An 18,796-nucleotide genomic window follows, 5' to 3' on the forward strand; every position below is an offset into this window, starting at 1 on the left:
CTCTTTATCTTTACTGTGCTGGCCGCAAAACCCCTTTGCGCGGAGGTGTTTCCAGACACATCTTACGTAGGGTGTCTTGTTGACCCTGATTGCAACCACACCTGCCCAACTGCTGTGATGGACAGAAGTTCTTGAAGTTACGACGGTGAAACTGATGATTTTGTGTGTGTGTGCGAACAAGCTTGCATGCGTGCGTGTTTGTGTGTGCGCGTGCATCTTATACTAGACTGTCATCACAACCACATGTGCCTGGGCGCCATGACGGACACAATTGTGTATGCTTCTTGTTTAAAAGGGACTGCAAATTATGTGTGTGTATGGATAGGCTCATTTTGTATTAAGGTTTATACATCGTTACACTTAACAGACAGACGTGTGCAGGTCGCCAGGTGCAAAGCATCAAAATGTTCTTCAGAGGGACAACTGCTATCATGTTTAAGTGAGTATATGAGTGGGCTCATGGATTTTTGTCTTTTGGTGCCAGTGCTTTAACAGACCACCATTTGTGTTCATGTACATTTATTCTGGCATTACAGATGGAACTGGTCACGATAAAAATATTGAGCTCAAATTAAGGTCCAAAAAATTACTTGTGTAAACTTATGTGCATTGTAATTTTGTATTCCTTCAATTTTTGTTTCAGGAATACATGTAATATCTTGTCTCTGTCAAAAACCATAGTAACAGTTGGGGTTGGCAACTCCTCTTACAATTTACAGGCTATGTACAGGCTATCCAAGCTGCAAATATGCAGGTTTCCATAAAAGTAGGTGGGTTTTTTTTAAACAAAGCAAAACAAAAACCCAGTGTGATTGGTAAAATATTATTGGAGTGCATAGCATATCAGAGTTCTGTGCATGCATGTGCAATTATTGCAAATTATCTTTCGGGAAAGGTTGACAATTTAATTTGATAAAAACCTTGGGGTTGTTGGGGTGGGTTTTTTTTTGGGGGGGGGAGGGGGGGGCTAATACAGTGTTCTAGATGATTGAACGTGTTGCAAAGACCTGTACGTGTAGAAATTGCGTCACCCATGACTCGCTTTTGTTCTCAAATATTCCAAATCATACCTTGGTTTAAATTAAGACTGCAGATCTCCGTAAACGCGTGACGTAAAAACTAGATTTGAGGACGTTACCCGTACACGTTTCCATACACGTGCTGAAAATTGCCACATCTAGATCTTGCTAATGTGACCTTCTGCACCCCCGGCGTAGTTTTCCTTGAAATTCACTGGCACTTTGGATTGATTACCTGGCTCTGGATACCTAAACGAAAAGCAAAAAACTGGAAATTTGCCTTAAACTCTTTGTCTCCCAGGTACGGATATATCCGTAACCACTCATATGACTCTATCTGACCAGGTACGGATACATCCACTCAGACTGTTAGCTTCAGTCGCTTCCTGTAACGTCCATCTAACGCCTGCATACACAGTTACTACAATTCTGAGTGACCTGCTGCAGCACAGCTGGTCTCGGCTAAAAAAATACTTGGTCAACATAGGTGGGGTAGAAAGTGTTAAATCACAGAGAAGATTGAGAAAGAAGAAGAAAAACAAGAGGCGAAGCCTTCAAGGCTCCCGTAAGAAATCGACAAACAGTAACACAAACTCAATCACTCCGTCACACATACACACACACAGTAAGCATAGACACGGTACAAGAGTGGGAGACTCTAGATCTGTCTGTCTGTAGCCTCAGTACTTACGGGGACACGACTGCCACTGAGATCGACACTGCCCTTTCGACAGCGCTTCCTCACGCAGACACTGAAAACACACTGTGCAGATCAACCTGTAGGAAATCTCCTTTGGTATCTGCTTTATTTTTTCTGGAGCCGCTACGAAACCGAACAATGTGAAATCGTCTTCCCCGAATCGGCGAATGCAGCTCGGTTAGAACTGAGAAGTGAATCTATACCACAATCCTTCACGCGATCTGACCTAACCTTGACCCCTGACCTGGTCTACATACCACACACAACACAAACCAGTCACCTGTTTTTACCCCCCCCAAAACCCACCACCACCCGTTTTCTTTGGATACACACTTTATCTACATACGTGCCGACGAAATGTTGATCATTGCTTCAATACTTTGAAGCTGTTGCTTGGATAATAACCCGGTAAAATTAGTATTTCGGTGTTCAGTCAAATGTTAAAGTTTCTATCACACACGCACGCACAGACAGACAAAAGTTAGCATCGCATAGGCTACACTTACGTGAGCCAACAAGAAACAAATATGCATTACTCTTTGCAATCCCAGTGCCATTTGCGTGTATCACAGTATGGATGCTAAAGTTGAGATGAATGAGACTTGAACATGTACCTGAAATAGTGCATAGCGGAAGATGTGTTGCTGTTACTCAAGTAGCCTTGATGAGTGGGAGCTTTGGGGGGTGGATCATGTGATGTTTTCTTCATATATGTGTGTGTGTGTGTGTGTGAAATGTGCCCTGGATATGAAGTTGGATGTTTTTACTAGGAAATGATGGGCATGATTGATGTAGACTTATAAAGATTGTAATTTGTAAATAAAGAGTATTTCCATGAATCAGAATGTGTTGTTGTTTTTAAGTGGATTTGTGTGTGTTTTGTTGGTTTTTAATTTTGGGTGATGTAGAGTACATACATGTACATGTAACTTCATGGGCATAACATTTTTTCGTGCTGGAATGGAAAGATTAGTTGTTTAACTTCATTGGTTTTTGTTGTAGATGAGGGGTAGATTATCGTTTGTTTTTGCTCTTGCCTTTGGCTTTCTCTTGTGTGTTTGCGTTTGTGTACATATATAATACAAATCTGTATAGCTGAAGTCCTGCCTTATTTGTTTCTTTATTTGGTGTTTAACGTCGTTTTCAACCACGAAGGTTATATCGCGACGGGGAAAGGGGGGAGATGGTGTGAGTGTCTTCAATGTAGTAACATCAGGTTGTACACCTAAAATCTCCATCCTTATACATTAAAGGTCCTTTTCACCAAGTTCAGAATTGGCCAGTCAGACCAGTGCCCTTGTCAAACAGGCAGCATGACAACGGAACACCTGCTGCAGACTTGCCCACTACACGATGGCCTCGGGAGCCAGATCTGGGCGGTGGCGACCACGGTGCAAGGGAAGCTCTATGGCAGTCTGGACGACCTACAGCGCACGGCAACATTTGCGCGGAGAACTGGTGTTTCCATCTGAGTGATCGACAAGAAGAAGAATTTTTGTTTGTTTATTTGTTGCTTAACGTCCAGCCGACTACGCAGAGCCATATCAGGACGAGGAAGGGGGGGATGAAGGGGGCCACTTGTCAAGCGATTCCTGTTTACAAATGCACTAACCCATTACTTGTGTCCCAGCAGGCTTTAGTAAAACTAAATTAATACCTACTGGAAGATTACCAGTTTCCAGTATGTTAAAATAGGCTTAACCTATCTACTGCTGGACTTACATCAGAACACTAACAGATTAAACTATACATGAATCGCGAGACAAGCGGCAAGAGAAGAGATTTTTGGAAAAAATACAGGTGAATGAGCAAGAAGGCAGAAAAAAGAAAAGAATTCATGAAGAAAAAGAGAGCATGACAGGAAAGAGGAACCAAAAATCTCCCTAACAGCAAACTAGAAAGCTCCTGCGGTTCCAAAAACAGGAGGGGCCTTTAATTTCATAACCGCAGTGCCCCACTGCGGGAGACAAGAAGAAGAAGAAGATACATGAAAGGTCAATCAATAAATAAACAACCAACTCTCTCTTTCTTGCACACACACACACACACACACGTATACACAGCACAGTGCAAACTCATGATTCAAGGATATCCATATTTTTTATTCCCCTATTGTTCCCAAATGCGTTAAATTCTAATAATGACAATACGGCATAGCACACACTGGAAACGGAGCTGTGAATTGTTAAGATCGGTGACATAAAGAAACCCTTGGATATACAAACAGAACCATTCTGCTCTTGTTGCAGGGGAGGGGGAGAAATTTGTATATTGCACACGTAAATACATTACCACCAAAAAATTATAATGTGATTTAACACACTCAGTGACTGCTGGGTAAGTCAAATCGTCAACTTTAAACATACCATCAACTTCGAAACGTACCCTATCTTCCTTGGAGAAACTTTTTTTTTCATTTAAAGAAAAACTTTTCTTTAATTTTGACACTAATTTTTTTATTTAAATGTTTTATAATTCATTACCAGGTCTACCTTTTTCCTTTCTTGGATCATAATACGATTCAAATTCACTCTTTCTTGTTCATGAACATACATTTGAAATGTCATGTCAATAACAAGTTATCTAGTATTAGTAATGGATGTTTTCACGAACTCCCGAAGAATTTCCTTTATCAAACAGAAGTTTCTGGCATCAGAGAACAATCAAGGAATGAATACATAAAACTAACAAGGGCAAGCTTAATAAATTCTGTTTGTATAGTCCAGCAAACAACATGCACTTCAATCAAATTCTATGGCAAGTACTAGGGAAGGAATAAAAAATGATTTTTTTTCTTCTTCATAAGCACAAAACAAAGCTACTCAACTGATGTTTTTTTGTCATACTATTAAAAAGGGACAACATGAATTCCCAATACAAAAAGGGTTAATCAACACACACACACACAATGCTATTCTGACTAGATAAATAAGACTGCATTTACCAATGTGATAAAAATGGTACAATACTACACAGGCCTACTCTTCTGTGTAAGCTAGGAGTAATAGCCCCTTGGATAGGTCCAACTTCGCAGAACAACTAGGAATGTTAAATACACTGTAAGTCTGGTTGCAGCAATGTTTGTTCAATTAATCTCTCCTTTTAGACTTTCCCAGTTTCGTCTTTTCTACTCAATGCTAGTTAATTTTTCCAATCTTATTCGAACTTAAAGCTCTTCTTTCTGCTGAAGCCCTTCCCCAAAGGACACACTGTCCACAAAAACTTCCCAAAGGAAGTATTGGTACACTGCAACAGAGGTGCAATGCTTCCTTTTTTTAAGAAATAGCAAAGCCTGTAAGTCATCTGCACAAAAATCCAAGCCACCCCCCCCCCCCCCCCCTTTTTTTTTTTTTTAACCAATTTTGCACCAAGACGTATGGTCTGGCATTTGCAGACCATATAATTTGAAATACCTCATCCAAAACTTCCCTTCTGCACTATATCTACTTGATCAACTGCTGTCCTGCTCGAACAGAAGAGTTACCCTTTGTATTGTATATTCTGTATAATAAGGTATGGCCCACACACAACAAAATCTAGAGAAAAAAGTTTGAGCTTTTGCAAAGAGAAAATGTAGCTTTACCACACTATTTTACCAAAGAAGAAAAAACAAATCGAATTAAAATACCGATGACTAAATAACTGGATAGCAAATCATTTTCAGCAAAAACTAATTTTGGAAGTGGTACATAACCGACAAAAGTGGTAGATTTAATTAATGAAGTCAAATTTAGGGGCAAGGATAGAAGTCAAGTACACTGTTCAGTGTTTTGTTTTTACCATATAATATCATTGTCACTACAATCAAGGAAATACATTGATACCGTTACACTTGCAAAATCACAAAAAGAGATCAAAAATTGCCAAAATCATCCGCAAAATCTAGAACAATAGGAAACAAAGCACAAAAAAGCCATACAATTTTCTGTGGGCTGAATATAAGAAAAAGAATGAAACTGGGTGTGCTACTGAAATACTGTAAAAAATGAAGCCAAAACCGAATATTGGTGACAAAAAGCACAAAAGAACTATATTACTTCCATGCGATCAATTTAAGTCAAGAGGAATCATCCAAAACTGTATCCATTGCATTGGTAGTAAAAAGTAGAAATCTGTGAAGTATCCTTGAAAAGCGATTGATTAACAGTGCCCCATTAGCAGCACACAATATTAAAGGGGGAAAGTATTGTCCACGTCTATCTTTCTTTACAATATAGGTTATCTCACTGGAAAGACCAAAAAATATAGATTTTTTATCTTTCTCTGGCAGTATGTTACAAGACAACATGCATACACACACAAACCGTAAATATATTCATATAGAGAGTGATTATTTGCAAAAAATGCACATGTCGAGTGACCAAAAAACTCTTGACGCAACAGACACTGGAAGTGATAGATCAAAATGTCAAGGATGATGAATGAATGCATGGTCCAAAAGCGAGAGAAAAAAACCTGACCGGTCAAAGCAACAATCCACCGAGCCAAAACTGGTCTCTATAAACAGGAAGAGAGAAACAGTGACAGATGATTCCAATGACGTTTTATCTACAGCGTGTGAGAATGAAAGTGAAGCTACACAAAGTGACGGACATCATCATGGCTGGTGGAAACGACTGCAATGAAAGTTCTTTCTTTCTTTATTTGGTGTTTAACATCGTTTTCAACCACGAAGGTTATATCGCCACGGGGAAATGGGGGGAGATGGGATAGAGCCACTTGTTAATTGTTTCTTGTTCACAAAAGCACTAATCAAAAAATTGCTCCAGGGGCTTGCAACGTAGTACAATATATATGACCTTACTGGGAGAATGCAAGTTTCCAGTACAAAGGACTTAACATTTCTTACATACTGCTTGACTAAAAATCTTTACAAACATTGACTATATTCTATACAAGAAACACTTAACAAGGGTTAAAGGAGAAACAGAATCCGTTAGTCGCCTCTTACGACATGCTGGGGAGCTTCGGGTAAATTCTTCCCCCAAACCCGCGGGGGGTGCTGGTGGAAACGACTACAATGAAAGTGAAGCTACACAAAGTGACGGACATCATGGCTGGTGGAAACGACTACCCCACAAACCTTTTAAAGCACAGCAGGCCTTCCACAAACAAAACTCCACGCGCAACTCAACTCCCTGCCCCTTCCCTCCCCCTCTCTCAAATCAGCTGCCTGGCAAATAATACACCTGCCTAATGCCCCAAAACAACACGGCAAGGAAGAAAAAAACAACGTGTAAACAACACAGGAGTGAAAAGTCAAAACCCTGAAGAAAACTACAAAATCAACGTTTTGGAAGGAGTGAAAAACACTACGAATGAAATACCAACAAACCGTTTTCTTGTACATGTCTTAATTACATCACCGTGAAAGGAAAAGAAAAAAAAAGATGCAAAATGGGCTGATCATGAGTGAATACAAAACATATCCAAAATAAATGCACGATCCAAGATTTACAGAAAAAAAATTGTTTACATAAAACTACAAAAACAGGTGAAGCCAAGGTGCACATTACACAGGAATACTCATTACTACAATTTGGTCACCATGAACTGATTTGCTACAATAACCCTTTGGAAAAAAAACCACAATGGATACCGATCTTCACTAGTAACAACAGAAAAACAGTGAAAACAGCTTTAAAAATTGAAGGGAAAAAAACCTTCCTTGCAATAAGTGAAAAAGCATGCAACAATTTAATCAACAAAACCCATAAGACTTACTTACACTTACTTAAAGCAAACAGAGCAAAGGAGAAGTAAAAATGCCAGGCAACAACTATTTATAAGATAAATGAAGATTTCATATCAATCCAAACCTGTACAAACAGCAAAAAGCCAATCATGTTTCACATGTCTGTCAACAAGTACAGCCGAGTTCATCTGAATAATTATCATACATCTACAAGTAATGTTAAGTCAAGCATTCACCATATCTCTGATAAGAATAAAAAGTTTGACCAAAAAAACCAAAGAAGACTATGCAACGAAAAAAAAATAGAGGAAAACCTTCCAAAAAGATACTAACAAAGTTGTGACCACAAAACAACAAACAAAAGATCTGCCATGTTAACGTTCAGCAACCAGTCAGCACGAAACTCTTTCTTTCTTTCTTTATTTGGTGTTTAACGTCGTTTTCAACCACGAAGGTTATATCGCCACGGGGAAAGGGGGGAGATGGGATAGAGCCACTTGTCAATTGTTTCTTGTTCACAAAAGCACTAATCAAAAATTTGCTCCAGGGGCTTGCAACGTAGTACAATATATGACCTTACTGGGAGAATGCAAGTTTCCAGTACAAAGGACTTAACATTTCTTACAAACTGCTTGACTAAAATCTGTACAAACATTGACTATATTCTATACAAGAAGCACTTAACAAGGGTAAAAGGAGAAACAGAATCCGTTAGTCGCCTCTTACGACATGCTGGGGAGCATCGGGTAAATTCTTCCCCCTAACCCGCGGGGGGACACGAAACTCTACAGGAGAAAACAAAGCAGAATAGGGTGAGAGAAAAACAGAACAGTGTTATCCTGAGACTCGAGTCCAACTCTGCTACCAGGGTTTGCACTTTCGTTTCAACATTCAGCGATTCATGAACTAAAAGGACCGCATAAACTGCACAGGAACAGTGTTTTCACTTTTATCACTAATTACACCAATGATACCAAAGACTACATGCACCTAGCGTTTCAAGCGCAATCTCACCATAAAGTTGTCATGAGAAAACAGTCTGAATATATCACAAGTTCTGTAGTGGGCTTCTTTTTGGCAAAACACTGATTATGATGACAAAGTGAGACTCTTCTCACCTGGTGAGCAGTAAGAAACAATGAGAAAATGCAGCGACTGAAGTCAGCAAAGGTTTGATCAAGAAACTAACAGCAACAGCAACAACTTCAGAACAACATGCAAATACCAAACACTAAATCACCTAGTACACAAAATGCACAAACCCCCACCAATATGGTTTTTTTGCAGTCTTCTTTCAAGTGCATCTAATCACATAGTTAAATTATTTATCTGATAAATATCCATACTGTTACATAAGTATTTTTACTGCATGAATATGTACTATCTATTTTGACAATTAAAAAAACACTATCACGACTACACCTTTGTTGACCAGGCAAGCACCGAGGATCAAAAAGGATGACAAGAAAAAACTTTCTTTATTTGGTGTTTGTCGTTTTCAACCACGAAGGTTATATCGCCACGGGGAAAGGGGGGAGATGGGATAGAGCCACTTGTCAATTGTTTCTTGTTCACAAAAGCACTAATCAAAAATTTGCTCCAGGGGCTTGCAACGTAGTACAATATATTACCTTACTGGGAGAATGCAAGTTTCCAGTACAAAGGACTTAACATTTCTTACATACTGCTTGACTAAAATCTGTACAAAAATTGACTATATTCTATACAAGAAACACTTAACAAGGGTAAAAGGAGAAACAGAATCCGTTAGTCGCCTCTTACGACATGCTGGGGAGCATCGGGTAAATTCTTCCCCTTAACCCGCGGGGGGGTAAGAAAAAACTGCCTACACCAATACCAAGTTCAAAATCCAGCAAAAATGTACAAATTCAATTGGTGTTGCAACGACAAAATATACAGAACAATTTCTACTTCATTCAGCTCAGCATTTTTAACAAACTCAAGCCATCCAAACACACACTTTTTATGTATTACTGATTTCTTTCTGACACTGGAGACGAAGAAATGATGATGCGGTAGTTCACCCATAATCTCTCCAAAACCTTCAAAAATGAATGACACGAACTACATTTTCATCTGAAAGTTGGCTTACATTGGTGTTTATCACAAAAACAGCTAAGCTGAACAAGGATTCATTTACAAATCAAGGTCCCAGGTTGAACATATTGAGGACTTTTTACACAGTCTTTGGTATCTCTTTTTCTCAAGAGTTGTCCAGCACGAATACCCTATGAGGCAACTGCCTCGCCTAATGAAGTTACCACTGTACATTTCAGCTGAACAGTCAATTCTTTTCCTGGGGTTTGCAGAATGTATGAAAAACAAAGAAGATGAAGGCATGATAGTATTCACAGAACAGGGCTACTCATGGAGTAGACCCAAAGGAGGATTGACTGCCCATAAATTTAATCATCATAAATTATCAATCTACTCACAGGTAATACTGTTTGCATCGCACAGAGGTTTCCTTTGGTCTTCCACAAAGAACAAACTCATTCTATAGTCCACACCAACTCATGTTAACGTTCAAAATTGTCCCTGAATTCAAGCGGATCACCCCCCGTGAAACTGCCGCTTCATACGTGCAATAAATACCTCCCTGCCTTCCCTTCACTTGTAGAAACGACTGGAATGTTTTCTCTCTTGTTCTTGTTTGCACACAGACAAAGAGATTGATGATATCAGGGACCATAATAGCCAAGTCCACAGTCACAGGTTGGGATGGAGAGAAGATGATTCTGAGATAGCTAAAATTCAATAAATACACCCACACTGTCCTGTCATCTGCCTAGACAGCATGTAAAGCAAGCATCAGTCAATAATTATTAGTGTCATCGTATTGAAAGACTTTATGTAGGCTCAAGATCATTATTACTCAACTTCGGATCTACATTGGCAAGTATCCGTTTAATGCCTAGATATAAAACTCAACTCGGACCACACACATTCACGCGTCATGAAATGAAAAGATATACATCCTCCTTTACCTCTGTCTGGTTCGGCTAACACCCACATTGCTTTCATAGGCAAAAATAGCAAAAAATAACCCCCAAAATTGTTAAAAAAGTAAAACCAAGAAAAGTGCTGATATTTTTCTAAAACTGACAAGAGGTGTTGCTTTATTACGAAGTCAAATTTCTTGAGAACATGAAATAATAAAAGACAAATTAATCGTAGGATAAAAAAATAATACTAATAATAAAAGAAAAAGAAAAACACGTTTATAAAAACCCAGGCCCATGAACAAACAAACAAAAAACCGGCTACTTCGAATTTTCTTCTGCGGGAAGCACTGTACAGTTCTATAGTATTCGGTTCTCTGGGTATTCAGCTGTTCTAAATATACAGGATTTCATGAAGGCATTGATACATATTGTGTAACCATAAAAATGGGAGATGATAATTGCATACGTTTACTTTGCAATAACAGCATCAATGTTCATTCAACAAACATACATCATTACATTCCAACTGCCTCTATTTCACAACCACAGCACACATACTAAATCATGGCCATTATTTTTTTTATATCGATCATTGATTGAGACAAGAAAATGCGGATACACACACACACACACTCTGTTTTCTGTCAGAGGCAAGCAAGACACAACAATCATAGCAGCAGGTTAAATGTGTAAAGCTTACAAAACACACACATGTGCACAGCAGACTGGCAAATGTAAAACCTGGGTTAAAATCTCAACCATCCAAAAGCAACAAGATTTACAACTCCTTCAGCTCAGTACTACTCAAACTACTACCTTCTTGAACTGGTTTGGCCTTTTCCTTTCTTTTCCACAGCAAGCTCTCTTTATGGATACCAAAACATTCAATATGTTTAACTGCCACAATTGCGTTACAACCCTTTGAGGTAGATTTGTCTATAAATTGCTAAAGATTGTGGCTTCCATTTTCCCTCATTTGAGCTGCCAAGGCTTCTACAAAATGGATCAGAGGAAAAATATCACCTTTAATTTCACTCTCTGCACCTTTCAGTTATTTCTGACAGTCTTGAAACTTACTTTTGTATGTTTATACCAACCAACAAAGCAAAGAAAGAAAGAACAGAAATGTGTTCTTTTAAACAAAATAATATGTACAATTCTGCAGACAGTTATGCCACTGGTTCTAAGTGCACTAAAAGTTATATTCTTCCCTTGCTGGTAAAATCTTTTCTACGCCACTGTGGATGTTGACCTCTGCAAATCCAAACCTCCAAGCTGCACTTGTAACATTTGATACTGTTTGGATTTCAATCCCACCTTTTACATTTGCCAAAGTCTGTAAGAAAAAAGGAGTTCAAAATGGCAGTCTTTTTTGCAATTACAATTAATGTAGAATACACACAGAAAACACACCCAGCAGTCAACAATACAATATGTATACAAATTCATACCAATATCAAATACCATCCAAAAAAGTATATATAGATGTATTTTTGTTAGGAGCTAGTTACTCTATATAAAAATATTTCCCGTACACAACAGTGAAAAACTGTTCACTTATAACTACTATACAAATCTGAATGTACAATGAACACAGCAAGTCATTTTTTTCCGCAAGAGTGAAATTACAATGCATTGATAATCACAAAGCACAAAATGATGGGGACGAACCCCGTCCCGTGGTCCTTCCATTCAAAAGAAAAGTAAGACAATAAAGAGAAGAAAGCTATGCACAACTTGATTTGATTAAGTCCGATTAAATGGCGATACATTTACAACAGTGGAAAAAAAGATGCAAGGTACTTGCAAATACTTGATTTGTGACAACTTTTTTTTATTCAAAGGCACACACACATCAAAACAAGCAACAACAGTGATGAGACAATTAGAATGATTTTTGTTTACCCAAATCATGCGGAAATAAGAGAAAGAAGCCAAAACCATGCTTGTAAGATAAAAATCACATCTATTTAGTGACTAACATAAAATACAAATACAGTACTGCCAGAGAGACGCGACAACTGCTACAGCACAATGCCACTACATGCATCATGCACGCTATGCTATTTAACAGACCCAAAAGATAACAATAAAAAATCTGGGCTAGTGCGCTAGAAAGATATATGTACACACACACACACACACTCACACACGGGTGCTTCTTTAAGTTTAAAATGAGGGAGAAAAACACCAACAGTTACCAAGGATATGTTTGCAAAACACGAAACTGTGTAATAATAAAAGTGAAACTGATTACAGGGAATATGGGCCAGTAGCAACACCAAAATCGTCAAAATGAAAACAAAACTTAAACACCACCCCTCTTCGCCATCACTCCCTGAAGCACGTTTTTTCCAGCGCCAACAAGTACATGGCCATTATCGCTTCAATTGCTTTTTCCATCAAAGTAGCATTAGTAAACATATCACTTGCTCCTCTCCAAGCCATGATCGGTTCAGGATCTGATCAGTGACAGTTTACATAATACCTCTTTCCATCTTGTGTTAACTCGCAAACAAGTGTGTTGACCTCGAACCAACTCGCAATTGAACAAGCACCTCAAGCATGCGACGACTCATTTTTAAGACATGAGCAAAGATTGACTCGCATTCTGTGTCGAAAGTGACAGGCCGCAAAAGCAACATTCCAGGAGTTAGGACTGTGACTTTCAAGGCAAATAAGCTGACAAATAAACTTTTTCTGGAAAAATTTCACCTGTAACTGGATTTTCTTTGATTTCCATATGCAGATAAAACATTGCAGCTCTCTGATCTAAAAAAAAAAATAATAATTTAAATGTATACATTAACCCCATCTCACTCTTAAGGGTTGTACTTTCAAAGGTTCCAATCTACTTTTGAATTGAATCTTCACTTGACTTTAAATGTGGACAGTCCTGCAAGCCTGTGAAAATTTTTTTCTTTCTAAAACATTTCCTTCAGACAAGCTAGTCCATTTCAAAGATCACTGTCCTTTCCCTACAGCTGGCTGCCAGCAAACTTTCTCCTACTTGGTGTTTGATTTAACTTGCCATGGAGTGCGCAGTATATAATCATGTATCAAAAGGCATTTTCTCTGAAGATATCTACTGCTTGGATCTTAGTTAAACACTGTTAACTTTGGAATTAAAAGCAAATATTAAAACACACTTGGATAAAGCAGAAATTGCAATGGATTTGTTCATTATACCTCTCTGCATTGCAGCCACAGCAGCATCATTACTATAACAACATGTTTAAAAACCCTCCACTACCCAGATCCAGTCTCAAAAACCAGACGACAAACCGTGTTTTCAGAAATCGCCTATTTTTCTCCTCGATTCAATCCCCAAGTTTATTCAGGCTGAGAGACAAAAGAAATGTTCAGCCTCACACGTATGTGCCTCATCTTCTTAGAAAATGCCCTTTGCAACATGTTATTCCTGTCCACATTCAGGGCAAGAAAAGGTATACGAAAGCTCTTCGTCACATACATCCAAGACCATTTCCAAATCCGAAATCCTTTACATCACGCGTCGTTCCACGTGCACATCAGATCGAAAGCGGAAAAGAACTGAAGTCATCTCCCGCAGTTTACCAGCAACTCCTGATGCTGTCTTATGACATCAACACAGTGCTCTCTCCAGACAGCAAAAAATATAATTAAACTTGAAAATATCATTCACCCTTTCACCATTGTGCTCTCGTCTTTCAGTTACCGTCTTCCACAATGTTATTTTCTATCTCTGAACACTGGCCTTTCTACTCTATGCGTTAAAAACCACCCATAAGATAAGTCCAGAGTGTCACTTGATATTCAATTTAACAGCCCCTTGACCGCTAAAAAAAACCAAACTTTTAAATTAAAAAGTCGGCAACTTTCAACGCATTCCTATATCAAAATCGTGTCCTTCCAATTGGACCAGAAGAATTTAGGCTCCACTCCAAACAATGAAATTGTTAATTGCAAAAAAAATGTGCCCAATACTTAAATGCAAAGACAACCCAATTTTTTTAAATTCAAACTGCAAGAACTACTTTAGAACATCATGATTTCTTTTTCAAAGAACCTGAACACTAAATATATCCAAAAATTCTTAATTTAGACCATCACTGTGAGCACTTATAATTGATTTTAAACTTCTTTTTTTTTTTTATACTTTGAATTGATGCATAACTGCTCTGTGAACAGCAAGCAGCATAAAATGAAATTCACCAACACACAGATCAACAAACACAGATGCATTTCTCTTATCTTTCTTTAAGCGCCTAGGGCTATATTTAGATTAGGCGCACAAATGTTCATAATAATAATAATAATAATAATTAGTCTTAGGGTTGTATGCAGATACACAAATCACACATTACTTCTTTTCAGGCAAAGATAATAACAAAACCCACTAGAAATCTAGTCATACCTTTGCCTTGTTCAACTTTTTATTTATTCGTAACCAAAAAAATCCCTTCTTTCACGCTTAATTTTTTCCCTTTTTTTTCTTCCTCAAATTTAACAATAGGTGCCACAGGTACATTTCATCATTACAGGAAATACAGAAAGGCAAATCTTACCTTTCATTTCATTAATTTTTTATTCTGACTGGACTGAATTTCTTCAGGGTCAATTCAATTTGTTTCGCTGCAGGAAAGTTTGCTCACAGTGATGGTCCAAATATTAGCAATTATTAATAATCTCACTTTATTAAAAAGCACAATAAAACCTATCAAAATTTCAAACACTCTGCAAATACAAAGATTAATTTTTCATTTCATTTCTTGTGCACAAATCTTCGCTTTCTGCCACCGTCAAAACTCAGGAAGCACACCCGGCTGGCATCTCCTCTAAGCGTCGTCAAACTGGAACGCTACTTGTTCCTATCCAACGGCCATGCAGATAGCGCAAGCGTTCTGCGTCGTCCGTCAAATCGTTCATTCTTCTCCTCAATGAATATCGCAAACACAGCACATAGAGAGAGGCCTTACCAACCAAGCACTCTCCATTTTTTTCGTAATATGCACTTTCTATTTCCACGTCCTCGTGAACATTTTCCGATAAAAGCAACAAGTCTCGCACACTTTCTCTCCTCCCTTCAAGCTCTCTCTGTCCACGTGCTCAAAAAACACTCCGCTTCCCCTTCACCTCCTCCTCCCTCTAAGCAAAGTACTGGTAGGGGCGCGCCTTGATGGGGCCGATCTGGTACGTAGCATAGACGCCGGCAGTAGCAGGGGCGGCAGAATTGAGATAGCTGGCACCTCCAGCGTAGTGCGGATGCACCGGCCCAGAGGGGAAGGTGGGGATGGAGGAGGTGTGCAGGACTGGGTGCATGTGCGCCGGTAGCGGGTGCGCCGTGTACTGAACATGACGAGGGCTCTGGTGCGCCGGGGGCGGGGCGACAGTGGGGGAGAAAGGCCCGTACTGGCCCACGCTAGCAGCGGTGGCGGCGGTGAGTGCTGCCATCTGGTGCTGCTGGTGTGCGGGGACCAGGTGGTAGTGGTGGATGGGGGACCCGTGCAGTGTCGCTGCCCCTCCATGACGGTAGTCGCTGTAAGGGAAAACCAGATCATATGCACTAGATTAAAAAACTAGTGAGGTTTAGAATTCAACACAAAACATTCACATGTCTTCGACTCTGGAGTCTTTAGAGTGAATGAGCAAACAAAGCAATAAACAGCAATGAGAGGATGAATAAAACTGAACGAGAGAGATGTAAACTTGTAATGTTCGTTATTTTTTAACGACCCTTCAACTGATATACCAAGATGAGTTATGTCATTTCATCTATATATAACCTCTCAAAATCGGAGAAAATCAATTGATAAAAACTTAAAATAAAGGTCACTTTACAGAAGTTATAATCGCAAAATCTCTATGAAAAAAAAATTAAAAAATAAAAATTTGCGTTGCAGAAGAGGAAATGGAGGGTTCCACAATAACTTGCAAAAATACCTGCGAACTTCCATCTGCGAGGGAGCGTTCAGGAGAACAGGCTGGCCGAGCTGAACACTGGCCTGTACCGGCGACAACTGCCCCATCCCTCCCGCCGCCCCCACCCCACGACTGAGGTTGAGGTTGGCTGGGGCGGGACGCAGGCGGGAGGCGGAGGCGCCAACAGAGGGCGCATGGAGGCCCAGCTTGTTGGCGGTGGACGCAGGCATGGCGCGCACCGTGGGAGAAACGTAGGCCAGCTTGCCTTGGGCCGCTGCTGACGACAGCTCAGCCTGGAATCCAAGACAGATATGTTGACATTCAGTTTAAGCACAAAGGGAAAATAAACAAGTCGCGTAAGGAAATTACTACATTTAGTCAAGCTGTGGAACTCACAGAATGAAACTGAACGTAGTCCGCCGCTAGTGCAAAAGGCAGTGAAAGTGACGAGCCTGTTTGGCGCGGTAGCGGTTGCGCTGTGCTTCATAGCACGCTTTACTGTACCTCTCTTCGTTTTAACTTTCTGAGCGTGTTTTTAATCCAAACATATCATATCTATATGTTTTTGGAATCAGGAACCGACAAGAAATAAGATGAAATAGTTTTTAATTTAAATCGATTTCGGAAATTTAATTTTGATCATAATTTTTATATTTTTAATTTTCAGAGCTTGTTTTTAATCCAAATATAACATATGTATATGTTTTTGGAATCAGAAAATGACGCAGAATAAGATGAAATTGTTTTTGGATCGTTTAATAAAAAAATAATTTTAATTACAAGTTTCCGATTTTTAATGACCAAACTCACTCATTAGTTTTTAAGCCACCAAGCTGAAATGCAATACCAAACCCCGGCCTTCGTCGAAGATTGCTTTGCCAAATTTTCCATCAATTTAATTGAAAAATGAGGGTGTGACAGTGCCGCCTCAACTTTTACAAAAAGCCGGATATGACGTCATCAAAGGTATTTATCGAAAAAAAGAAAAAAAACGTCCGGGGATATCATACCCAGGAACTCTCATGTCAAATTTCACAAAGATCGGCCCAGTAGTTTAGTCTGAATCGCTCTACACACACACACAGACAGACAGACAGACACACACACCACGACCCTTGTCTCGATTCCCCCCTCTATGTTAAAACATTTAGTCAAAACTTGACTAAATGTAAAAATGAACAAGAAAAAGAAACAAAGATTCTGAGCATTAAGGTCCAAAGACATAGTCATTACAGAAGCCAACACAAAGCATTTTTGTACACAGATCTGAAAACTTTCTTTATTTGGTGTTTAACGTCGTTTTCAACCACAAAGGTTATATCGCCACGGGGAAAGGGGGGGGGGGGAGATGGGATAGAGCCACTTGTTAATTGTTTCTTGTTCACAAAAACACTAACCAAAAAATTGCTCCAGGGGCTTGCAACGTAGTACAATATATTACCTTACTGGGAGAATGCAAGTTTCCAGTACAAAGGACTTAACATTTCTTACATACTGCTTGACTAAAATCTTTACAAACATTGACTATATTCTATACAAGAAACACTTAACAAGGGTAAAAGGAGAAACAGAATCCGTTAGTCGCCTCTTACGACATGCTGGGGAGCATCGGGTAAATTCTTCCCCCTAACCCGCGGGGGGTAGATCTGAAAACCTCAGCTTGAAAAGTCAGGTTTTGCTCTTCAGTACACACACACAGACACATACACCATACACAGACACCACACACTCTTTCTCTCCCTCTCACATAAGTAGGAATGCCAGATATTGAATTTTGCCAAAAATGTGAATAAGACACCAAGTTCTGCTCGCTCGCTCTCTCTCTCACACACACAGACACACACAACCCACAAACACACTAATCACCGCAAAAAGGCTAAGTACATCAGGGCGAGGGCTGCGAGCGGCCTTGGTCCTCTCCAGGCTGGGGTGAGGGTGGGGGGCCGAGTGAAGCAGAAGCGTAGGCTCCGTCTTTGGAATGTAGGGCATGACCTTGGCCTCTCGCGTGCGGGAGCTGCGCGGGTTCAGCTCGTGGCCGATGGGGGTGACAGGGGCGTGCGAAGACCCCAGGGCGCTGCTTCCGGAATTGGAGGAGCAAGGCAGGGTGGGGTCCCCGATGACCAGGTAGCCCAGGCTGTTGCGTGGGGCCTGGCTGCTGTGGTGTTGCTGGTGAGGGTGGGAGACGGAGTGTTGGTCCACTGCGCTCCCCGTTTCGTGCTTGACTGAGGTGAACGTCACCTGCTGACAAAAGAATGTCAGACCTGTTTACCCTAAACCCGAGGCAAGAGTACTTTCCCAAAAAGTTGATTGTATTTTTCAAAAAGTTGGTGTACTTTGCAAGCAAAGGCATATGGGCTAGGGAAAAATGTACGCGTGGGTGCAAACGTGTTTGTGAAAGAATAGCATGTCTTGTGAACACCTTCAGAATTTAACTCCTTCCAATACAACAGGAATAAAACAATTTTATTTACCTGTCAGTTTATAGCATTATAACCAGTGTCTTCCAAACAGATTG

The 18,796-nt window shown here is 39.8% G+C and overlaps 1 protein-coding gene across 5 annotated transcripts in view; it reads right to left on the reverse strand.

Annotated features, from left to right (window-relative positions):
• Positions 1–3,800: 3,800 nt before the first annotated feature.
• LOC138971489 (homeodomain-interacting protein kinase 2-like) overlaps positions 3,801–18,796 on the reverse strand; it is a 64,836-nt gene continuing 49,840 nt past the window's right edge. For 3 of the 5 annotated variants that reach the window (XM_070344230.1, XM_070344227.1, XM_070344226.1), the window contains 3 exons: positions 18,148–18,522; positions 16,303–16,574; positions 3,801–15,898 (listed from right to left, as the gene is read on the reverse strand). In XM_070344230.1, the coding sequence (XP_070200331.1) occupies positions 15,508–15,898; positions 16,303–16,574; positions 18,148–18,522 (1,038 nt within the window). In that variant the 3' untranslated portion in view covers positions 3,801–15,507. The remainder of the gene's footprint in view (positions 15,899–16,302; positions 16,575–18,147; positions 18,523–18,796) is intronic. The other 2 variants (XM_070344228.1, XM_070344229.1) reach the window with 2 other exon arrangements.

The sequence above is a fragment of the Littorina saxatilis genome, linkage group LG7 (assembly GCF_037325665.1).
Source record: "Littorina saxatilis isolate snail1 linkage group LG7, US_GU_Lsax_2.0, whole genome shotgun sequence".
Taxonomy (NCBI): domain Eukaryota; kingdom Metazoa; phylum Mollusca; class Gastropoda; order Littorinimorpha; family Littorinidae; genus Littorina; species Littorina saxatilis.